The following is a 25,701-nucleotide window of genomic DNA, read 5'->3' on the forward strand; positions in this document are numbered from 1 at the left end:
TCTACTGAACCTTAAACCTTCTGCTTGGAATGACCACCACAGAGGCAGTATTTTGTCAAAGTAGACAAATAAGCAGGCCATCCCTTGTCTGTAGAAAGAAGTCCTGGCACTTGGATAAAAACAAGTCCAGATGGAGAGAATGCTTTCAGGAACAACTGTGAGCTTCACTGAATCTCCAAATGATTTTATAATCCTCTCATTTTATCACAGGTATTGCAGATGCATTACCTGCATTTTACTGCATAAGGCAGCAAAAGTGATGTGCCATTTACTGCTTTTACTAATATTTTGCATTATGCCTTTCTCAGTGTACTAGACACTTGTGCCATAGAACAGCAAATGTTGCCACTAGTCAGCTTTTAATTATTTCCATGGATGTGTGCCGTCCCCCATCAAGTTCTGTTGAAGCAGCACAAGCTTTTTCCTTTTGCCTGTATAGTAAAGAACGTGGACAAATAAAGAGATTTATCTTCCTCAGGAAATCTGGAGAGGGACTTTTTACAACAGTAGGTAGTGACAGGACCATGGGAATGGTTTAAAGCTGAAACTGGATAAATTTAGATTAGGTATTAGGAAAAAATTCTTCACTGTGAGGGCGCTGAGGCACTGGCACAGGTTGCCCAGAGAAGCTGTGGCTGTCCCACCCCTGGCAGTGTTCAAGGCAAGGCTGGGTGGGACTTTGTGTAACCTATTGTAGCGGAAGGTGTTCCTGCCCATGGCAGTTTACTTCAAAATTGTATTTAAGTACTATCTAGTAAAAATCGTATTAGCTAGACAGTCTTTCCATATTATTTTCAAAAGTGAGCATTCTGACAGGGTACTTGTGAAATTCTTACCATCCTCAGTCCTTGGTTGCTGGGGGAACATGTAATTAGTAAGCACGGTTTTCTGTGTGTCAGGGTCAGCTTCTTTTTGAAGAGGGATAAGTGGTTTAGACTAGGAAGAAAATGAAAGAAGAATATCTTATGAGAATATATACAGAAAAGTAAATATGATTTACATATCACAGAGCATGCCTCCCCTATTACTTTGAAGACCTTGTATTAAACCATTTCTCCTCTGAGTAATTTTCACAATATGAAGTTATTAACATGTCTGTCTTTGATGACTGGCTTTGAGAACTGAAACTACATAACAGCTTTAAGAGAAAAGCAATCACTGGATTTTCAAAATTAACCCAGTTTCTTGCTAGGACATATTACTATCCTGAAACAGGCAGATCTTGAATAGAGAGATATATTTGGCCATTTAAAGCTGCAATCATACAAACAGAAAAAAATTTTACTCTGTTTTTCATATTAACGCAAGGGCAGGGGATTCTTGAAATTATTCTATTAGTAGAAGTACCTTCCACTACGTCTAAGGGTAGTGGATTTCTGGCAGCCCTGTACACCTTAATACTGTTCCAGAAATCAACATAGAGAGAACTTCAATAGACAGCAAAAATACAAGCCACTAGTGCATGAATTACTGTTTTAACAGTTTACAACTGAGTCACAGAGTTCAAAGATGTGGCAAGAAACCTAGCTCAACAAAAGGCATGATGAGTTTCCCCAGTGACATAACTGTGGAAGAAACAGCATGCTACACATGCAAGTACTAGCTTATCAAGCACAAACTCACCTATGTAAACAAGCCTTAGAAAAACAAAACTGAAAAAACCTAGTATCTCTAAATTTTATCTTCTAATGTCACAGAACATTGCTGGAAGTATGTAAGTCTCCAAAGACAGGCAGGATGAGTGTTTTTTATTCTAGGAGAATGGACATAGCAATGTCAAGGAAGTATAGATGCAAAGAGACAATATCAGGTCTCATTATTTAACAGATGGCTCTCTACTTGTCAATTCCACTAGTAATAAAGTCAACAATCACCCATTTTTAACTTTAAAATAGTTACCTGATTGTCTGATAGCCACATAGCAGTGAGTTGCTGCAGTTTAGTAAAGGTAAATGGCAAATTCTTCAGTCTATAAATTACAACAAGAATTTACATGAATACATCTATCAATACTGTTACGACTGCTAAAAATCAATCCTGCATTAGAATGTAGAAATGTTCAAAAAGGACATTTACAGATGCAGCTAAATTAATAACTATTGACAGTTGAAAAGTAGCAGAATTTAATTTATCTTCAAAGCTATATCTTGAATTAATAATTCAATATAATTGCATGCCAATTCAGAAAGTGCTACACCCAAAAACTGATTTTTTTTTTTCCTCAGGACATATGGGTGGGAAAGTCAACTGCACTGGATAATGGGAGCTGTGCCATTAATGTATAAATCAAGCAATGGAATACATAGAAGCTGGATTGGCAGAACAGCAGGGAGAGCTCAGTTAGACTTATCTCTTCCAATATATTTCAATGCTACAAACTGGTAATTCAAAGAAAGAAATGTTTTGTCCATCTTTTAACGACCAGTTGTAATAATATATATCTGTCTCTTCACAGAATCATAGAATGGTTTGGGTTGGAAGTGACCTTAAAGATCACCCAGGTCCAATCCCCCTGTCACGGACAGAGACACCTTCTATTACACCAGGTTGCCCAAACCCCACTAAACCTGGCCTTGAACACTGCCAGGAATGGGGCAGCCACAGCTTCTCTGGGCAACCTCTGCTAGTGTCTCATCACCCTCATAGTGAAGAATTTCTTCGTAATATCTCACCTAAATCTACCCTCTTTCAACTTAAAGCAACACCCCCTTGCTCTGTCACTAGATGAGCTCTCCAGCTTTCCTGTAGCCCCCCACCTTTAAGCACTGGAAGCTGCTCTAAGGTCTCCCTGAAGCCTTCTCTTCTCCAGGCTGAACAACCAACCCCAGCTCTCTCAGCCTGTCTCTATAGGAGAAGTGTTCCAGCCCTCTGATTGCTTCAACAGGTCAAAATCTTGTGTTGTGGGCCCGAGAGCTGGATGCAGGTGGGGGTCTCATGAGAGCAGAGTAGAGGGGCATGACTGCCTCCCTTAGCCTGCTGGTCAAGCTTCTTTGATGCAGTCCAGAACACGGTTAGTTTTCTGGGCTGCAGGCGCATACTATTTGCTAATGTTGAGCTCAGCAACCAGCAAACCCAGGTCCTTCTCCTCAGGGCTGCTCTCTATCCAGTCTCTGTCCAGCCTGCAGTTACCCCAACTCAGGTGTAGAACCATACAACTTGCTTTGTTGAATTTCATGAGGTTAGCATGGGCCCACCTATTGAACCTGTCAAGATCCCTCTAGATCCAACACAACCTCCCTTCCCCCTCACGCTCAAGTGTTTTACACTATGCTCTGATATAGTTTTGCATTCTACATGTGCAATACAGGAGGCTATTACTTTTTTAGCAAGAATCAAAGGTTTCATGAAAATAACCAAACTTATTCCCCACAAAAATAATGTATATATTGAACCTGTGTCATTAAAGACAGCGTAATAAAATGTAACTGTACAATCTAGACCACAATGAAGTACATTAAATACATGCGTTTCAGTCAGCTTTTAAATTGTTCATGAGATGAGGAAAGATAACATAATACATTCACAAAAATATCTCTACATTATTGCTGCATTACACAATTTCTACCTGAATAAACGCATTCACAAACCTATTGTCACTTAGATTGATGACTTTTAATTTCTGCATATCACCCATTTCTTCAGGGAGGAATTCAAGCTTATTAGAATGCAGAAACAAAACTGTCACATGCTTCCAGTTTCCAATCTGAAAAAAACCACCCGAAGAATTAGTTAATCTTCACAACTCCAAATTTGCAAATTTTTACTGTTTTAAAACAATTAGTATTAAAGCTATCTGTACATGTAAAGTATAATTACATTCTTACATATTAAAACCTTGTCTTAGTTTCAATACACTAGCAATAAATGTCTAACTTGCTTTAAAAAATTCAGAATCTCATTATTTGAAAATCTGTGTATAAGTACACATCCTCCTCTAAAAACCTACACAATCTACTCAAGAACTAATTTATCTAAAAGTTGTACAGACTATGTAGTTAAAAAGACATCAAACAAATCTTTTACAGTTTTGTAATTAAATATGTACCTCTGACGGCAGCTGTGTTAAAAAGTTATGATCTGCAGCAAATGTCCTTATATTACAGAGTTGCCCAACAGATGAAGGCAGTGTTTCAATTTCATTGAAACTACAGTCCAGCTCTTCTACTGATATTAACCTAAAAAAAAAAAAAAAAATAAAAATAGAAATTTACTCCTCTACATATGCTGAAAAGAAATATGGTACAAATACCCTTCATTCATAGAGCACTTAATTCTGAACCAATTATTTTTGCTATAATTTGTGATTTTTAAACTGAATTGCCAAACACCACACATTTAAAAAAATCTGCTGATAAATAGGGGAAAAATCTCCCTGTAATATAAAAAAGAAAAGTGTGTTCAGATTGACTTCTTACAAGCATTTTGATAGCAGTTCAATCATTTGAAATATTTACCAGAGCCATGTTACTACCAAAAACCAGATGCAGGCAGCTGACTGCCTTTTTAAACATCTTGTTTTCTTTCACATTTAATTTTTCTTTACTATATCGGTAGCTGCATTAAGTGGGGAACATGTGTCTTTTGATAGTAAATAACACATAAAGAACATACATGCTGCAAAGTACAACTAAGATATGAAAGTACTTGCTTTCAGTTTTACTGACATTAACATGTAGAAGAAATTAAATGAAGTAGGTGTAAAAACATTCAGAAGAGGAGCCACTGTTACAGAAAAGAGTGGAGAAAGGCAATTCATACCTTTATTAAGGTGAAATACCTACCCTCCTATGGAGTCTGGCAAATACATTAACTGGTTTTCATCAATTTTAAGTGTTGTTACCTTCTTCAAGGAACCTGTAATAAAATGAACAAGTAAATCAGAAAGGACATTTGAGTACATTAAGCTTAGTTTTATTTTAACTGGGGGGGGGGGGGGGGGGTAACTACCTACCAACCAACCAAAAAAACAAAAACCTTAACAAAAAAACAAACCAGACAACAATAACAAAAAAAAAACCAAAACCAACAAACTACGGGCAAGCAATGACATCTTCTGTAGTCTTTGGCATGCCATCCTTGGCATGCTATATACCTAAAGAAATAAGCAGATGAGTTACAGAACTTGTTTGCCAGCCTACCATGTGTCAGGGAGAAGTACATTTTTTTACTCTGTTACGGTCAACGGTTTGTCATCCATTTACAAAGTGTCTATATAAAGTCAAGAATGCTCCAAAGCAGATTTTATTATTCAGCTATGCACTACAGATTTATCCAAAACTGGCACTTTTAATCAACTGAAACAGATCTAAAACACCATTTATCTAGTCTCAAGTGTTCTGTATCTAAAGTGTAAGTTTTAAAGAACATAAAATAACTGAAAATACAAACCAATAGACTCTGGCAGTTGCTGAAGTGAATTACTGGATAACAGTAGGTCTTGCAGGCTTTCACAGCCTGAAATACCTTCTTCAACTACTTCAATGTTGTTTTTAGAAACATCCAAGTAGGTCAGTTGCTTCAAAGTGCCTATGAACTAAAACCAAGAGAAAATAATGTATTCTAGAAAGTGCAAGTTCAAAACAAAAAATCTAGCAGATCTGACAACAGCAGATCTCTCAGGTGTAATGCCAGAGGAAAAGAGAAAGCCTACTTATAATGCTGAAAAAAATCAATTTCATGCAACATATCCAAGTTTTATAATGAAATATTTTATGCAGATACAAACAGTTGATGTTTTTCTACACACACACACAAACACACCAACATAATTCTGCAAGTCTCTGAAGTCATTCTACTACAAATTCAGTGGTTTGATCAGTTACTGTGACTCAAGTAACTGAAGCAGTAGAACAGACTTCAGAAATAGATAAGGCTATCAGTAGACTCCAGTAAAGTCTTTCAATGCTTATTTTCCCCTTTTGTGTAAAACTGCGTCCTACTTAACCTCAAAACCAACAACAATGAATCCCTAATTGTAATAAACTGAAGAAACTAGCTAAAATATAAGCTTGCATTAACTTCCCCTATGAACCGAGAATAAGTTTGAAGATGCAGTCACTTTCATAAACAGTTTCACTGTACAGTAAAAATATTTAATATATTGACTCAACTCTTCAAGGAAGAATTAGCTGAAGTGAGAAAAGACAGCAAAGAGGACTACTGATCAGGCAAGAAAAGCTTCCTGTCAGAAAGACTGCTAGTGATTTTAAGTCTGAAAACAGACCAGTTGCTTCCCAAAGTTAAAACACTCATTTACTAGTTCACTGCAACCTAAGCACAGGTTCACAAGTACTGCAATAACACGTCAGCCTAAACTCCATGTAACTCTGAGATGTCAAGAATGCACAGTCAAAAGAACATTTTGCCAGGAGCTGGCTGTGCTCCCTCTATACAGATGGCACCTGAATAGGCACTCCATGCTTTACAGCTGTGACCAGCAAAATTTCACAGAACATACTTATCCTGTAAATTCATTCTTGCTGTCTTATACAAAATAATCCCTTTTTGGAAGGGCCCTAAATCTGATTGAGGACTTGATCTATGATTTTATCCCTGACTTAGACCATAATTTTTACATGAGAATTATGTAACTTTCACTGGAAGAAAAGCTGTGTATGCAGCTCTCATGATCAGTGACAATTTCTAAGTGAACTAGTTAAGCATTTAAGCGGCATTTAGCCTTTTGGCTTTATGTACTATTAAAACTACATTGCAAGTTTAACATATATAATGACTGACAAAGCAAAAACCACTGTAAATTAAGATACTAAATATAAAAACTTACCCCTGGAATAAGTGTTAGTCTATTACCATCCAACCAAAATTCCTTTAACCCACTCAGTTGTTCAAGTACTTCAGGCTGTAAAGGGAAGTAAATTTTAAAAAAGTTTGTTAAAAAAAAAAAAAGTGAAAGGCAAACCCAACTTCATTGATTAATCTATTGCAACTTTAAGTAATGCCTTACTATAGCTGCTAAACACACTTTTTTCCACTGGCTCAAAAAAACCCAGATAATTCACTTATTGAAACGCAAATATACATTAGATATACAAAAATCTCTTAAGAACTTGACCACAGCACTAAATTATCTTTATAGAAAGGGAGGGTTTTTTTGTTTGGCTTTGGGTTTTTGGGTTTTTTTTTAAGGTGTTTTGTTTTTGTGATTTTTGATGTTTTTTTTTTTTCACAGACAATATTATTTTCCAATGTGAAAAGACAATAAGTAAATGTTATGTGTAGAATTCCCTCCTTTGTGGACAAGCTCTAAAACCCCTTACATTCACCAACTCAGAAGACCTGTTTTTCAAAAAACACAATTTTGTTGTTTTGAGGAAAAGGAAAATGACTTTTAATTTTCTAGCAACAAAGGGTTGCATGAAACATGCATGACACAAGCAAACCAGTCCATCCATAGAGTGAAGTTTAGATTGTGGTTCCATTACAATTTAATGTTAGAAATACCTTATGTATCAGGGGTTTTCCTTCCTGCCCTTTATGTAAGAGAGGCATCACATCCAGTCCCCTGGGACCTGCCCAGTATTCCAGGACTGCTGATAGATGCTGAGCAGTAGCTTAGCAAGTTCCTCTGCCAGCTCCTTCAGCTCTCGTGGGTGCAACCCATCCGGCCCCATAGACTTGTGTACGTCTAAGTGGAACAGGAGATCGCTAATAATTTCTTCCTGAATAATGGGAACTTCAATCAGCTCCCCATCTCTGCCATCCAGCTCAGGGAACTGAGTACCCTGAGGATGGCTGGTGTGACTATTAAAGACAGAGGCAAAGGCAGCATTAAGTACTTCAGCCTTTTCCTCATCCTCAGTCACTAGGTTTCCCACAGTATCCAGCAGAGGGTGGAGGTTCTCCATTGGCCCTCGTTTTATTGATAATATATTGGTAAAAGAACTTTTAATTATCTTCTATGGCAGTGGCCAGATTTAGTTCCATCTGTGCCTTTGCCTTTCTAGATTTCTCTCTACATAACCTAACAACATCCTTGTACTTTCCACAGAGTGACAGTCTCTTCTTCCATAGGTAATAAATTATCTTTTTTTCTTCTGAGTTCAAGCACTATCTCCCTGTTCAGCCAGGCCAGTCTTCTTCCTCACCAGTTTGATTTTAAGCACATATATTTACATGAAAATAAGTTAAAGAAATTTATAAAAGATACAAAGCTCTGTTACAAATGCAAAACTCACCACTTCTGTGAATTCATTACTTCCTAAGTCCAGTCTCTCCAGCTGAGTCAGTCTGGACATGGTTCTGCACAGGAAGGGGATTGATAAGGAATTAGATTTAAGAAAATACCAGTTACACCCAATCTTCCTGTATTCATACACACATGTCATTTTCATCAGTATTAAGTAGTGATGCTGTTCTGTAACTGGTCTGGTATCAAAATAAGGCCAAATTTTCACAGCGTTCAACCAAGCAAATACTAATGACCATTCTGACTGTTGACTGCCACACAGAGCACACTGCATCTCATCTACAGATTATTTTACAAACACTAAAGACCACTAATGTAATATTTATGATATAGAGTGACTCACTGAAGTTACTCTTTTTTTGAGTCCTTCAGCTTTTCACCTAGTCACCGTAAGTCTTCTCAGCAGCCAAAAGCTGGTTAACTACATGTTTTCCTCCCAAAGAAAGACCACTGCCTAATCATCAGCCGAAGCAGAAAAGACCCCTGTTGAATCCCAGTAACCTGCACCAACTTTCTCCCTACAGGCTGCTGAGGCTCGATATGTTCTATTTTCACTTTAATGGTTTGGTAAAGATGCACCGTGTGTGTGTATCAGACCAACAGACTCTAAGGTCCAACTTATTTTTTTCCCATTTTCCTTCCTCCTGTACACAACTGAACTCTGAGGTCAAACTTTTTACACAGCTAACACAAGATTCACAGAATCTGAAGAGTAACATTCCACTCCACCCTGCTGCCAAATTCCACTAGATACACAAATTCCCGTCCAATACAACACAAGATCTAGGTGTCCCCCTCCCTTCTCATTCTGCTAGTGCTACATCCTTAATAGTTCTAAGCCAACCCAAAGTTGCCACTCTTGCCATTGTAATCTTTGTTGTCTTACTAAAAATAAAATAAAATTAAAATATCATTACAGTTTTTTTATTAAGGCTCCTGGTCTTACCATTAGGAACCAGAGCATATATCTGCAAATCTCTCTCACGTATCTGCAAAATTAATGTTATCTAAACCTGTCAGTATAATAAAGTAACTTAATTGTTTGGGGCTGGTTTTTTGCTTGCCAAAATGTCTGTAATCTAGCAAACACATCCACTCAACTGTAAAATATACACAAATGCGTTTACAAGACCAGGACCTCAGTTATTTTCCTCCCTTTCCTCACTGCCTGCCTAATCTGTAGCACTTACAGCTATTTTATAACTAATACTTCTTTGGATTTTCTGTATTGTTTATAGAGCAACTATACCTTCAGACAAAATGCAAAAAAAGCATCAATAATGTTAAGGTAACAGCAAAATTCCATGCTAAAGGAAGAGGAATACAGGACTGGAAACAAAAATGTACTGTATCACTGAGTTACACCTATTTCCATCTTTGCCACAGTGCTGTGTAATCCCTTCCATAAACTGAAAAATCTCTTTCATAATTCAAATTATTAAACTCATTGTCAAATCACTCCAACACTAACAGATCAAGTAGTCTAAACTGCCTCTGATTCTGATGTTGTAAATTGTCAGCTTCACTAAGGGTAACACTACAGCTTTCTTCAAGCAGCATACAATTGAAAAGGTGTGTGTGATAGCAAGATTGGGCCCTGAATCATCATTATTACACTCTCAAATAACTTGATTCTTTCTAATAAAGGTTACTCTTTTTATCGACAATTATGCTATAGACATGAGCTTGAAAAAAAAGAAAAAAAGGGGGGGAGGGCAAAAACCCAAAAAAACCCAAAAAACACCTTTTATATTTCTATTGGACAATTTTCCCCCCAACTTACATATCAGAGAAATACCTCTAAAATAGCCTTTGTAGGGTTTTTTGCTTTCTTTTTAATAGAAATATTTTCGTTGAGCTAGTTTGCATTATAATACTGCCAGTTTTGCAGTCTCTGGCTGTGGATAAGCCTCAAGCAAAATGCTGCATTTGGCACAAAGCAAGGTTGATTTAGTGTGTTGGCATTAATTACCCATTCTGATTAACAGTCTTTCAAGTCCTTCACACTTTAGTGTTAAAAATTATGTGCATGTTTAATTCAGCAACAGAGCTAGCTGATTTTGTAGAAATTTATCCAAAATACATTTTTCATTATAAATATGGAAGAATTTGCTGTTAAGTATGAAGACATTAAAAAGGTGAAAGTAACAGGGAAACAAGAAAAGATAGTTGTATTCAACAGCAAAAATATTAGCATATACTGCTGTACCTTATTAGCTTCAAAATAACCCCCACCCTGTAGATTTTTCTACACTATTTGAAGCTGTATAGCATGTTCCTTTTAAAACACATACTCAGTTTGGAAAAATGTGTAAGTAAAAATTTCGTGTCAGCTTCTGTTCTAACATAATAGTTAAGACCAAGCCATTGACCAACAGTTAGTGTCAATAGCTGTTGAACAGGTCAACTGGTGCATGCTTGTATTACCTCAAAAGGCACCACTTTTGAGATGCACTCTATGGACACCACAATGAATTTTTTCTCTCCAGTGTACACCATACATAAACAATACATGTTTCCAGTGTTTCACTGTAGCAAAATGCATATTAATGTGGTTAAATCAAAAAAAAAAAAAAAAAAAAAAAAGTAGTCGCAATAGCTTTAATCTCCCTTAATTGAACCACAAGAGTATTAGAAGAGAATAATAAAGGTGGCAGCTCAGCATGTACTGTGGATCTTTATGACAGCCGACAATTAGTTTTCCAGCAAGGATGAGACTCTGAAAACACTGAAGTCAACAAAATATTCACAGCAATTTCAACAGAAGTTGTGTTTGGTTTAAATGGATTACAGCATTTGTTTAAATGTCTCTTATCACTATAAGAAACCTCTGTAAACTACACTTTTTAAAATAGCGTGTATTATTCATGCTATTAATGTTAATTACGGCAATTAAGGTCAGATCTGTATTAGCTATAAGTTTTAATTATAGCTACTGTTCCTCATTTGGGAGTAACCTAATTTACAGAGCTACTACCCCAAATTACATGTTCTCTATTTTTTTTCTACTGCAAATTAGTGATCGCCAGAAAGAGAAAAGGAAGATAGAAAGTATTTCTGTCATAGGAATGAGTAGAATGTTTCATACTTGCAAGATTTAAATTCATGCTTTCTGATGCTATACATTTCATTCCACATACGAGTTCTAACATCTTTATACAGCAGACACCAAAGTATCTAGGTACAGAAAAAGGGAATACCAATAGGACATACCCCTTTGTCATGTCTTAGGCATACAATTAGCTACAGTCACTAAGAAAACTGTTGTATTTGAAGGGCTGGCAATTCACACTTCAACCTACATGCAAGTCTCTGCTAGCATATGAGTTGGACAGAGTGAATATTCAAATGTTAGCTCCTCCTCTTCTCCATCAAAACATCTTACATTCACTGAAAGCAATACCTCATTATACCAGTTTCTGTTGCCAGAGGAGGAACCCTTTTATAGAACACCACAACATGTTCAGGGCTCTACAGCTAGTTATTCAAATCCCATCTACGGGATCTCTGTTTCTCTTTTCATCGACCTTTTATACCTCTGTCACCCACTCAGACCTCCAGGGTCCAAGTCAGAAAATTCTGAGCACTGCTCTAGCTCATAGAAACAGCAGGAGCTGCAACATCATCAGCCTCATTGATGAAATGAGTGAGAACTGCAAGGCAGGGTTTAGAAAGATGCTAGATTTTAAGAGAGAGGTGCAATTGAATTTACTTTTAAAACAAATGCTGTAAGAATTTTGAGAACTATTTTACTATTACAGAAAATATGTCTGAGGAATATGCTGCCATTATGTTAAACAAGCCTGCTGCATTGCAGAATAGGTACAGCATAACAAATTCCATGCAACACAATGAGTTGTTACTTTCTTCAGCCCTGGAGTATATTAAACTTTAAGAAGTGTGCAAGTCATGTGAATCGCATTCCCTCAGTCATTCTGAACAAGCATCTCAATCACCAGACTTAATTTAGAAATAATGATCTTAATCACCAACGCCTAAGTCTCTGAACCATACCCAGACAGACATCTGGGTAGCCAATACAATACTGTATGCCAGAAGCATCATGACATCTCAGTGACCATCCTGAGGTGCTGACTTAAAGTCTCAAAAGGTGGAAGAGATATCCATAAAGCTGGACAGAGACAGAAAAAAATCTGAATAGGCAGATCTCTGAATAGGCAGACCAATCAGTCTGAAGGGAGATACAATTTCAGGAGTACGAAGGTTAAGTTCCTTGTGAGTACTTAGTCCACTTAATTCTTAGAATCATAGAATAGTTAGGGTTGGAAAGGACCTTAAGATCATTTAGTTCCAACCCCCCTGCCATGGGCAGGGAAACCTCACACTAAACCATGTCACCCAAGGCTCTGTCCAGCCTGGCCTTGAACACCGCCAGGGATGGAGCATTCACAACTTCCTTGCAAAACCCATTCCAGTGCCTCACCACCCTTACAGTAAAGAACTTCTGCCTTATATCCAGTCTAAACTTCCCCTGTTTAAGTTTTAACCTGTTGCCCCTTGTCCTATCACTACAGTCCCTAATGAAGACTGCCTCCCCAGCATCTGGAAGGCTTAGCTACACATTTTAGCTGTGATATACTTTTCAACAGCTCTACAATATTAGTGTAACTACAGAAAAAAAAACTCTGAAGAAGTTTAAATAAATGTCACCTATACTTACTTTGGCAATATTTTTAATTGGTTTTCTCTAAGTTCCAATATCTGGAGTTTAGTTAATCTGTAACAGAAAAGCACAACAAATTATCACAATATACTGCATTTGTCAGAAAATACAATCTATGAACTTACTTACATTGCTGAGTTAAAAAGAAAATCTAGAATTTTTGAGTATTTTTTCTGTAAGAATGCAAATAAATTTTGTGCAAAAATCTACATTTATTCTTTGGGGTTTAGTTTTGGTAAGCAGCGAGCAAATTAGATCTTGCCTCTGTTTCAACACCAGTTTGAACACATTTGTTTTCCTTCACCCCAAAGATTTTAAAACACTTCATGGGATTCATTATGGCAATGTTATCATTTTTATACAGAAGTACACAGGAAGCAGAAGAAGGTAGGTAGGATCAGGCCAAGTTAAGATGCTGCATTTCTAATACTGGCAATGTACCAAACTATTTTGTGTAAGAAGCCTCATCAGAGGAATAACACAGTCTTCCACCTAATAAAAGCAACCTTTAAATTCATCTTTATCGGTTTCCTCCCATATTCTTTTTCCTGTCATCTTCTTAATCCATTTTGGTATTTCTATTAGAAGGCAGTTTGACCTTTCTTTCAGTAAATTCATGGTTGTAAGTTAAATAACCTCTAAATCCCAAACTCAACTGCTTGGCCAAGATAAGTTCAAAACAGTCTTAATGTTCAAGCAATGTACCATTCCCAGTGGAATTTTTTGCATCAGGACAGCAGTGACAAGACTATCTCTTTGTTAAATGAAATGCAGAATCTGAGTTTAGTTTAAACACAGACAGGATTATAAAGACAAGAGTTCTACATGTGACCAACTGACAGCCCTCATACAACACAAAATAGAGCATTAATTCTGAATCAAAAAGGAGCTTAGCAAACAGACCGGTCTTTCCTGAAGGTGCCTAAATAAGTACATTTTAAGGACAAAAACCTTAATTCTTATTAAGTAGTAAGAACTATACTTAAAGTAAAAATGGAAAGCTGTTGTTTTTCGTCCAGACATTTGCTCATTTTTGGATGAATCTGAAAGCAGCAATCTGCCGTGCCTAAGAATATAACAGTCACCTTGAAACAGAGCAGAGGTCAGCATAGCCCAGCACTGCAAGCAGTACTTGCCATCTGGTAGCAACTGCTGGAGGGGAACCCTCCTCCCCCAACTTCACAAAGAAAAACCAACACACTAACAGCGCTGCAAGAATACTGTAATAAAAATCCACTTCATAGTAATATCATTGCTGTCAGTCTAGGACATAACTGGAAAGGATTTCCAAACCTTCTTACCTGCATCCTAAGGTACCAGTCGCTGACAAAACAGAACTAGTTTGTTTAAGCACTCTCAGATGAACGGTCATTTTGCGCTTGGAATTCTGAACCCCAAAATAGCCAAATGCTGCATTAGGCTTCAGTTGGTATTTTGCTTTGATGACAGGTGAAATACCTGCGCAGTTTGTAGTTTTTCTTCATAAGGTGTATGCAATCAAATGGCTCAGCTTCATGCAGCAGAAATACTCCACTCATATGCTAAACTACATATATATATATATGCATAATCACACTTTGTTCACTTTAGACAGAGCTCACTGTACTACACTTCTAATAAGCCAATTCTGTGAACTTTAACACTGACTTTGCTGATAGAAAGGTTCATAGCTGTGTGACCTTGTTTCATGTTCCACCCTTTCTTCAGCAAACCCTAAGAAATTGAAGGAAGGTATAGTAATGAATTCCCTACCTGTAGAGCTACTAGGGAAACATTTTTAATCTCTCCTGGCTGTGATATATAGGCTGTGTCTAAACTAGTAATTTTCTTGCAGTAATTGACGAGAAGTATTGGACTGAAGCAGTTGTCACTTCTTTCATTATGACTGGAAGGGTTAACTCAATTTAATGTAACAATACACATCAATTACTCAGCCTAGCCAGTTTAAATTGCTGCTGTAAACATCCATGCTAAGTATCTGAACTGCTATAATGGAACTGAAAAACTGGGGCTTAATTTGAAAAGAAATACAGAGGGAGAACTAGTTCACCTACGCTAAAGAAAAGAGAGAAGTCATAGTGGCAGAATATGTATTTCCTGTGCCATTCTATCACAAAGATTTGTCATACTCATACGGAAATATTTCATTTCTCAACTTGAAAAACCCATTACCACAGAAATATTTACACATCACCTAAACACAAAGCTGTAACAGAGGATTATTCAACTACCTGTATACCTGGTGTAACAGTCACAAAATTATTACTCCAGTATGGTTATTTAATGTAGCCAACTTAGCCTGCTTTTAAAATATAGCTCAACTTTTAAATAAAGTAAAATCTCTACATAAATGTCTTGCCAGGATAGGATCAATATTCTTGCTAAAATCAGATTTTTAAATTATACAATCTGTAAAATATGTGAAAGAAATATATAGCAGGTGTACTTGGAAAGTTGCTGTTTAACAGCAGCCATGCCTTGGAAAGTAAAAAATATTTCAGAGATGTTCTTTACTTTTTACTTCATTTGCAGTTTTGATAAAGCAGAACTTTTTTAAATTTTTTTTTTATTGTAAATAAAGGCAAGAGGACTGATGCATATATCCTATAGCAGGTTGCATTTGCAAAGGTTTTAGCAAATTGCATACATCTAAATCAAATCCCCAATTTAATTATTACTGTACATTTATGTAAACAATTATCCCAGAGTAAACATATCTAAACATATCTGCTACTGCAAATACCTCTGGGAAATTATTAAGAAAGAAGATTAAAGGGAAATTCATTGCAACACCATAGTAAAAAGGCTCTGGAAGCAACACCCGATTACAGACAAACCTCTCAAGAGTTTTTAGAATGACACTGAAGATTAACTCCTTATCCTAAACATCCAACAGTAAATAATGTTTCAGTTCCAAAGCCCTGTCTCAAAATTAGCATGCAGTGAGCTTCAAGTTTAGAATACTCTGCTTACATATTTGTATAGCTAAATTTAAATATACATGATGCGTTTAGATACAACAGATTCGGTTTTCTTAGGTAAGAATAAGCAATTCTCATTCCTGTGCACTGCTGGCATAAAGGCTAACTCTGGGATCTGTGCCAATATTAATGCATTTAAATTAGAATTTGGGAGTGGAGGAAAAAAAAACCCACTTTATCAGAATTCCAAAGGAACTAGCACATTTGATCAAAAGCCTGGTGATTTTTAATAAGTTTAACAAGCTGGACTGGTACAACGTAAGTGAGGGACAGCAAGTATGCAGTGCTCATAAAGAAGGGGAAAAAAGATTGGATAATCTTGACCTCAATAGTATACAAAGCTTTAGTACAAATTTTGAAGGCAGAATAAAGCATGGAGGCAAATATAATAAAATGCTGCATGGATACTCAAAAAGCAGTTTGCATTACATAAAGCTTTTCCGAAGCACCAGCCTGAATACCCGTGACAGAGAACCATTCTGCTACTATTCTGTTCAATGTATTTTAGCAGTAGTCCTAAAGGATTGGAAAAACATTTAAGTTGGCTGACACCACACAAGACAGTCACAGACAATACAATTAATTATTAGAACAACATAGGGGAAAAAAAAAACCCAAACAGTACAACTTTAAGGACTGCAAAAAAAAAAAAAAAAAATAAAATAGAAAAGGGACAAGATGCCATAGCATCAAGTCAAGTACTCATGATTTCCTTGCAGAGACATCAGCCATTTCTAACTGAGCTGTCCAAGGCATTAGTCGATCATGTGAGAAATGATACTAGGCAGCTACAAAAAGGGCTAGCGGAACACTGTAGCATAACCACAGACATTTCCAAGAGAAACAAGAAGATACTCATGACACTGTACAAGCCATGAAGAGATCTCAGTTTGAACTCTAAATATAGCTATACATGTCATCATCCTCTGTCAAACTGAAACTCATTCCAAGATGTATTAATAAAACCAGGCACAAAGGGAAACTTAACATACTAGAGAGAAATAATTTTGTTTAGTCTAACAAACTAAAAGTGGGATACAAGAACACTGTAAAACAGCAGGTGAGAGAATGGGTGACAACACTCATGAGAGATGACAGCAATTAAACTGTGGAACAAATTAATATAAACAGTCAGAGAGAAACTGATCTGGGAAACCAGCTTCTAACCTGAACTGCTGCTAGAGACACCCTGACACATGTGGCATAAAAACCTTTCTGGCTTTAATATGACACTGGCTGAGTTTTTAAGATGCATTTTGCCAGTAAAAGCAGGCAACACTACTCAGCTGATCATGTGTTCCCATGTAATGAAAAGTAATAGCTTTAAGGCCATACGCAAAACAACTAATGCGCCGAATGGGAAGAAAAGCTGAAGGCTTGTCCTTTATGGAAATAACCAACAATCCTCTATACATCCCAAAAGCTTCTACCAGAGCTTTTTGGCTTGTTTTTTAAAAATGTATTTGCACATTTTGAAGTACAAGTTAAAAGACCATTTGCACTAGCAAGTGTTTATGCCCACTTGTAAAGTTGTGGGGTGGCAGAGTGGTCTGATCACTCAATGTCGAAGGGGTCTGAACCTTACTTTGAAATTACATTTTACCAATTAATTGTTTTCTAATTTATTTGATCTAAATAGTATCTTGCTATAGAATAGTATTTATTCTGTGTTACACCATTATTAGCAGGTGAACTTTTATGAATACTTTGAATTCATTCAAAAACAGCTGATGAGAAAAGTTTTCATTTCAGTTTCAAGCTAGGATGCTGCAAGTCACTATTTCTGTTAAAAAAAAAAAAAAAAGCCTGAATTCTTCATAGTCACTGAGAGAAGCACTACACTGCAGAACTGGCATTCAAGTTGCCTTCAGTAGCTAATTTATTCTTAAGCTGTTAGTAATTAATGACCTCACCATTTCCCTAACCAGGGACTAAGAAAAAACTCTAACGAGGCTCCTTAAAAGTATGTGAAATATTTACTACTGATAAGACCAACTGTGTCAACCTGAACTCTTCAGTTTTATCTGTAGTACCTGTTTTTTACTAAGTAAATCTTGTCATTTGGTTAGACTGAAAAACAGAACAGAAAAATGTACAGGCAATCATTAAAATGCCAACAAGTAAAAACTATGCATCTCCCAGATATTTCTTCTTCAACCTTAATGAAGGCTTTTGAAATGCAAACTTTGTGTACTAGAAACAAGCACAGCAATTAATTCTCCTGCATCATAAGCAGCTTTCCTGTTAGCTGAACATGTACCAAACCTGGTGTTTTTAATAGTTCATCAGGGAAAGTCCAGGAACTGGGCAGAAAAGAACAGGCCAGCAATTCCATCACAAGTGACTAATAAACTAATGGTCACTAATGGAGTGGACCTGTGTTCATCCTTCATTGTACATCTCCTGATCTGCCAAATTTCTGCAGCACTACACTTGGGGGCATTTCTAATTTCTTGTAAACTATGTTGACCCAACTATATGGAGAACATATGGGCCTGTTGGAGAGGGTCCAGAGGAGGCCACAAAAATTATCAGAGGAATGGAACATCTTTTCTCTGTGGAAAGGCTGAGAGAGTTGGGGTTGTTCAGCCTGGAGAAGAGAAGGCTCAAGTGAGATTTTATTGCGGCCTTTCAGTACTTAAAAGGGGCCTATAAGAAAGACAGGAAGAGACTTTTTAGCAGGGCCTGTTGCAATAGGATGACAGGTGATGGTTTTAAACTAAAAGAGGTGAGATTCAGGCTGGACATAAGAAAGAAATTTTTACAATGAGGGTGGTAAAACACTAGTACAGGTTGCCCAGAGAGGTGGTGGATGCACCATCCCTGGAGACATTCAAGGTCAGACTGGATGCAGTTCTGCGCAACCTGATCGAGTTGAAGACATCCCTGCTCACTGCAGGAGCATTGGACTACATGACTTTTGAAGGTCCCTTCCAACCCAAATTACTCCATTATTCTATGGACTATAACCATACAGATTAAGACAACTGCTTTCATGCAGCCATGACTGGTTATCTAGTAGGTGTTTTTCCCGAAGAATGAATTTAGGAAAAGAGAGTATAAAATAACAGCAAAGAGAGTGAGGGGGGGAAAGCAGAAATGGCTAAATCAGTATGATAAGAACTGGATGAATTATGCATATCTAGGAGTCTTCCTTTTAACAATATTACCCTTCCGCTTCAGCTCCCAAGATTTATTCCATTTTAAAGATGTAGGGGTTTGGTACTTGTATTTAAACTATTACACGTAATAATTTTGCTTAGTCATCACACCATAAACATGCTAAGTCTTTCAGGAAGATTTCTGACAACAAGGCACCTGAGAATTACAGATGTGTATAAAGAATCCAGACAGCTAGGAGGGGACAAATGGAATCGCAGATGTCATTATTTGCTTCACTACAATTACTAAGTGATAAACAAACCATACTTCAGAAATACTAGTCTCCCGTATGTACCAGACTTGTGCTGTAAAAGAAGGAAGTGTGTAAATGAGTTTTATTTCTTGCTTCTTCATAAGCCTTCTGACTGTCCTTTAAAAGTCCAATTAAAAAATGGTAATCAATTTTTTTTCTGTAACTAAAAAAATGGACTGGTAATGTACACTTCTTCCCCTCCTCCAGTTTACACTTTGCCTGAGAAGCAGCAGAAACTGCTCTGTATAAATTTAAAACTAAATATATATACTAAGTTTTAAATGCAACTTACCTGCCAAAATTGGCTGGCAAAAACTCAAGAAAAGCATCATTCAGGTACAGCTGTGTTAGGTTTAGCAGTTGGGAAAATCCATCCGGAAGTCTACGTAGAAATAATGTAATGGGTTTGTTCCAATTATGTTTAGCGCATTAAATCATATTTTCTCAAACAATACAGTATTAAGTCCTACATGCTGATAACATCAAAATTAAGGTAATACCAGAATTTCTACAAAATTGCACTAGACAATACTTGCTCTCTGTCAGGTTAGTTTCAAAATTCTTTACAAGTACTAAGTATCTACAGGTAATAAATTCTACAAACAACAAATGTAGCCTTCCTATTTGTGGTCTCCTGACACCTAATGTGAAGGAGGCACTCACTAGAGACAGTAACATAATTAAAACCTACACAATGCATTTTTTCCCCAAAAGAGTTACACTTCACTAATCTACCAATATAAGCTAAGGTTGAAACACAGTGGTACAGGCTTTAGAGGAAAATTATTGCTATTAAGAAAGAAAACTCTTCATATTTCTCTACATTCACAGAAAATTGATAGATTTATAAAAGCTGAGCAAGAAACATGGTATAATGCAGGATTTTCCACATAGCCTATTAACTTGGGCAAAATACTTCAATGACATAGCTATACTTTATCGCAGTGTAATGAGCTTAATGAACCTCATTGCACTGTGACTCTGTTGCTTGCATCCAAGGGTGGGTGCATGTCTGGGGCAAGTTTAAGACTCAGCAGTGTTTGCACAAAATACAAAACATAAAAAAATTACAAACTTACTTTGAAATTGGATTTACGCTGGCCTCAACAACTGTCAAAACTTTACAGTTCTTTATATTTTCTGGAAACTCCTGTATGCCTGCAAAACACAGAAAGAAGTAGGGAAACAGTCTTAAATTATTAGACATCAGAGGCATAAAAATTATGTACATAAAAACACTAACCATAAAAACTTTGTTTTAGCAAACAGTGAGCTGGTTCTTTGGTATTTCACTTCAGACACAGTTTTCATTAAAGAAGTACTCTTATGCAGTATCAATTCTTTCACTATACTATTCCTAAAGCATTTCATAGTGCAGCTTAGCAGACTACGTACCAAGCAACATTACAGAGACACTGTACACTAACAATTTCCACTGCTCGTTAACAAATATTAAAGTCTTTGTACTTTGTAATGTATCTAAGATCAGGCCCTCATTACTAATATTATTTATTGGGGAGGGAGGGAGAGAGGCGGTTGAGGGGTAAAGACTTTAATTTATATGGTAAAACAAAGTTTCCAACAGGATCTGTTTGTCAAATGCACAGCTTGTATGATATCCAGGTGAAATGGTAAGGCTTCAAAACTTGAAGTATGCTTACAGCATTCACAGTTCTGAAGAGATATCCCAAAATGTGATCTATGCTTGCTGTTACCTTCAGATTATTTGTAGAAGAAGACAAAGATGCTGCAGACACACTTATGTTCGAAAATTAAAACAATAGGTAACCACCTCTTTTTCCAAGTTTATTTCCAGAAATGCCAGAGTGACTTTGCAGTCCATATATCTACCAAAGCTGCATTTGTCAGAACTGACAAAACACACCTTGAAAACAGGAAAGGGGTATCCACCATGTCAGTAGGGTATCAGTACTGAATCACTCTACTGCCTGAGACTTTCACCTCAATCTTTATTATACTGTAAGAATACCTAAAACCACGGTTATCACACCTGAAGTTGCTTTTGTAGTGTGTCACTACATTGTTCTTACACTCTGGGACAGGTGTGTTTATTTTAAATAAACTTGTCCTAAGTACAGCAACAATTCATACAGCAGTATTTCCATTTGGATTAAGAATACACTATTTTTTTCCAAGAAAAAACTGCTATGCCAGTAAAATACAGTTTAAAAAAACTTGGGTTTGCCTTTCAAAGAGTGCATTTAACTGTGTCCACTTCTAGGGTGCTTTATCAAGTATGTGGAGAGGGCAGCCTGAACTCGGGGAATTTGACTACTAAGAAGGAACTGTACTCTGTGGATGTTTGCTTTTATGCTAGTGAGACATTTTGTGCTGCTCCAAATGATATTAACTTTCTTACAGTTCAGCTGCAGAGAGAAAGATAATAGCAGTGAGTCTTCTCATTCAGAATAGCAGGTGGGACTTGGTTTTATCTCTCCATGTATACGTTCTGAGAATACTGAAGCAGAGAAAATGTGGCAAAACATCAACTGCTAAATAGCAGTTTTACTTACATAAGAAATGACACAATTTCTAATACTAGTCTTGAGTCTGCTTCTTTCTATGTTTGTGCAGCAACAAGATTGACCTCGTACATTAGGACTTAAGAGTTGGCAATACCACCTGACGAGAAAAGTAGTCATAAAACACATACTTTCAAACTAAGTCAATTGGTGATGTCAAGCAGCAAAGTCACCATGCTAATTTTTCCATAAATTCAATGCATGTAGAGACATCATTTCTGTCAAAGCAGATTTTAAGGTCTTTCTTGACAGGAACATTCTTGCCATACTAAATGATTGAAACTATTGTTTTTTGCTCATATCAGGTATTGTACTGAGAAGTGAAAAGCAAGAAAAGCACAGTAAGCCACACAGTTAATCCAGGTGTTTAAATATCTCTAAGTATCAGGAAGCCTTTTGGGAAACAGCTGGTTGAACTTGAGAACAACAAAATATAGAAGCAGAGGGGACCAGAAGGAATTGAATCATCAACTATAATACAGGTGAAGATTTCTGACACTTCTGGTTTACTCCCACACCTGTTCATGTAAATACACATGTTAATAAATATGGTTCTCCATCCCTGGCTGTGTTCAAGGCCAGGTTTGATGAGGCTTTGTGCAACCTGGTCTAGTGGAAGGTGTCCCTGCCCATGGCAGTGGGGCTGGAAATAGATGATCTTTGAGGTGCCTTCTAACTCAAACCATTCTTTGATTCTATGATGTATACAGCTTCAGCCATGTGAGGTTTACTGGCGCTGTAAGTGGAATTGAAGCAGAAAATGACAATAGGGAATCCTGATTTAACTCACTACATCATAATACTTTGATGTAATGAAGCTTCATTTCTGGAAAGCAGCAGTGATATTTTCAAGTCCAAGGACAGATTTAAAGAAAGATTAGAAAACCACCACAGAAAGACTAGAAATGTACATTACCAATTGCTGTCATATAATCTCTGCATTTAGAGAAACATTTCCAATACATTTAAATATCAGAAGCAAAATTGTGTTTCAGACTCACCTTGTACCATTAGTTTTACTGTTTGAATTACACTGAGAGATTCTCTAAGCTTAGTTTTTCAGTTTTTAAGTGAAACTGCTAGCCCTGGCTTAGACCTTGGATGAAAGATTTCATGGTGAGACACTGGCGCAGGCTGCCTAGAGAAGCCGTGGCTGCCCCATCCCTGGAAGTGTCAAAGGCCAGGCTGGATGGGGTTTGAGGCAACCTGGTCTAGCAGAAGATGTCCCTGCCCATGGCATGGGGGTGGAACTAGATGGTTTTTAAGATCCCTTCCAACTGATTTTATGATTTTATGATTGTATGTTAAACCTCATGTTCTTATTATTAGTTTCCACTGGCTGTGTCAAGAATTCATTGAAACATAGAAGTCTAAAATCTGTCATAACTACCTAGAAAACAAAACAGAGAACATCTGATAGAGAGGAAAATGTCAAAGTAAACTTACCCTCAAAGGAACAGCCAAATAAAATATTAGCTATCCAAATACAGACATGTTATATCAATATGCTTTTGTACATAATCGCAGGACTCTACAGTAGTCTCCTGTTTGACTATGCCTTCGGCAAGAGGCAGCAACAGTTTTAACAACAAATTAACAACAGAAATTCAACTGATATGTCAAAGCTAACAGTGAAGGAGCCTCTGAATTTAATTTTGCTGCTGCTTAGTCAGGACTGTTATGGTATACACCAGCTTTACAAACCTCACTCAGTACTTCAGTATGGATAAATGTCAGCCATCATTCTAAAGAGCAGTAAATTGGGAATGACAGCACGAAATAAACCTAATGTTTGTAGCACACATTGAGACGATAGGAAAAAAAAAAACCAACAGGGGACTGCTGCTGTCACATGATAGGAAGCTGCATTTATTGCCTGACTATACAACAACCCCAGACATTCACTTTCCCCCGGTCATTTTCTTCCTGCATGCTAAAAACATGCAGTTATTGTTGGATTAGTATTCTTTCAGTTTTCCCACTAAGAAATCAAATTTTAAAAGCAAGTATGAAGGAAGAGTATGTAAGAAGGCTGGAGAAAGATCTGAGAGCACTTTATAAGAGAACCTGTTCCTTGTGTCTGTGCTTTCCACCTAACCTTAGTGTCCTGAATCTTCTTGCCCATTAAGGAAGCTCAGCGTATCTCAAGGGTCTCTGTGACCACATCTTTCTGCTCTCTTTTTCTAACACTGTGCGAATTAATCAGTTTGATAGTCACCCCCACCCTCCGTGTGCATCTGATCAAAGGAGCACTGCAAATTGAGATCCACATTACTTTCTACATCTCATTTTTCTTTCTTTATATACTGATACTCAAGGATTATAGAAGGCAGTGCAACATTACTTAGGAGTTACCTAGTCTGTTGCAGCCTTATCCACTTTACTTGAAAAGCTTCATATGGACAATTCCTCATCCTGCTGTTGTTTCTTACCCTACATGGTAACAGCCATCATCCCCAACTGACTTCAGTGCTGTAACTTATTTACAAATCACACTTACCATTTTCCAAAAAAACAAAACCAAAAAACCCAACCCCCGAACAACAAAACAACCAAACCATCCCACTTGTGGACTATGACCGTTTACAGAGCACAGGAGAAAACACATTTGCTGGCAATCTTTAATTACAACTACCAGATTCAAACTGAATCGAAAGCAAAGTTCTTTCTGTAGTACAGCTTCCCACCAAAGTGGGCCTTCCTCCCTGTTTTTGCAAATTGCAGGCATTTTTAAATTCACTGGCTGGTTCCTACCAAAAACACCACTTTGAAAAAAAAAAAAAAAAAAAAAAGAGGGGCACGGTGGGGAAGAGAGAGATGGGACTGTAATACTTAACAGTATTACAGAATTTAGCAGTAAGCTAAGGAAGAAAAGCCTAAAATTCTTGTTGGACTAAGCCAAAAGCAGAAGGCATTCATCATTCAGAACTCTACTTGGCAAAAACTCAATATCTAATGAGCCTAACCAAGAAAGTGGTGTCTAATCATGACCCCAGACCAGCTGTGGATGTGCCCAAAGGGCACAAGGAAAAGGTCATATATAAAAGGTCATATAGGGATTTCTGGTCAATGGCCACAGATCTGAAGGTAATCAGCCTCAGTTCTGGATCACATAACATGGCTGAAATATGGAATTTCTCCTGAACTTTAACTCCCTGGAGAGCAATGACTGTTTTGGCACAGTTCATCAGAGCAAACATGCACAAATGCCTCTCTGTTTAGACTGGATTAAGGCAATTTTAAGTATAATTGAGGTCCCACTCACCATCTGGAGTTACACTCATCTCCTCCCCTGCATAGCACAACGTTTTCCTATTACCTGGGTCAGCATAACTTGCAGACCAGGATGACATTTTCGCTCCTTCAGATAATATTTTTTTTAATTCAGAAATACTGGCAACTTCAGATTTACAGAAAACTGTGGAAGTTACGTCAACTTTTGGCAGAATCCTTCATTGCAATGGACCTCCAGAGCCAACACCCCTATATGCACTGTTTCAGCCCTACTGCATATGAGTGTTTGCTCTGCTGTTCATAACCAAGTTCCACCTCTTCTTACACATAATCACAAAATGTTTTAAAGAGGCTTGTAAAAGAAAAAAATCAAACAAAAAAAAAAAAAAAGAGGTTATGGTTTAATTCCTAAAAAGCACAGAGAAGGAAAATCATTAACAAATACAAGACCTATGGAAGCCATATGGGTGATACTGCCAAGTGAGAGTTTACAGCTAGATCTCTCAGTTTGTCAGGAATGTGACAAAAGGAAGAAGTTCTCACCAGACAAATCAAAAAGCCTTCTTGCTGCAAAACAAATGAAACTACAGCCCACTGTGTACCAGTCCCACTCTGCACCATTACAAATACAGAGGACA

General features: G+C 37.1%; 1 protein-coding gene across 9 annotated transcripts in view; it reads right to left on the reverse strand.

Moving 5' to 3' along the window:
- Positions 1-25,701, reverse strand: part of ERBIN (erbb2 interacting protein) — a 111,739-nt gene that overhangs the window by 26,249 nt on the left and 59,789 nt on the right. For all 9 annotated transcript variants that reach the window (XM_065661267.1, XM_065661271.1, XM_065661273.1 and 6 more), the window contains 11 exons: positions 20,366-20,444; positions 19,579-19,668; positions 12,888-12,944; positions 8,196-8,259; positions 6,785-6,859; positions 5,389-5,533; positions 4,782-4,854; positions 4,046-4,175; positions 3,588-3,703; positions 1,900-1,969; positions 837-936 (listed from right to left, as the gene is read on the reverse strand). In XM_065661267.1, coding sequence (XP_065517339.1) covers positions 837-936; positions 1,900-1,969; positions 3,588-3,703; positions 4,046-4,175; positions 4,782-4,854; positions 5,389-5,533; positions 6,785-6,859; positions 8,196-8,259; positions 12,888-12,944; positions 19,579-19,668; positions 20,366-20,444 — 999 coding nt within the window. The remainder of the gene's footprint in view (positions 1-836; positions 937-1,899; positions 1,970-3,587; positions 3,704-4,045; positions 4,176-4,781; positions 4,855-5,388; positions 5,534-6,784; positions 6,860-8,195; positions 8,260-12,887; positions 12,945-19,578; positions 19,669-20,365; positions 20,445-25,701) is intronic.

The sequence above is a fragment of the Lathamus discolor genome, chromosome Z (genome assembly GCF_037157495.1).
Source record: "Lathamus discolor isolate bLatDis1 chromosome Z, bLatDis1.hap1, whole genome shotgun sequence".
NCBI classification, from domain to species: Eukaryota; Metazoa; Chordata; class Aves; order Psittaciformes; family Psittacidae; genus Lathamus; species Lathamus discolor.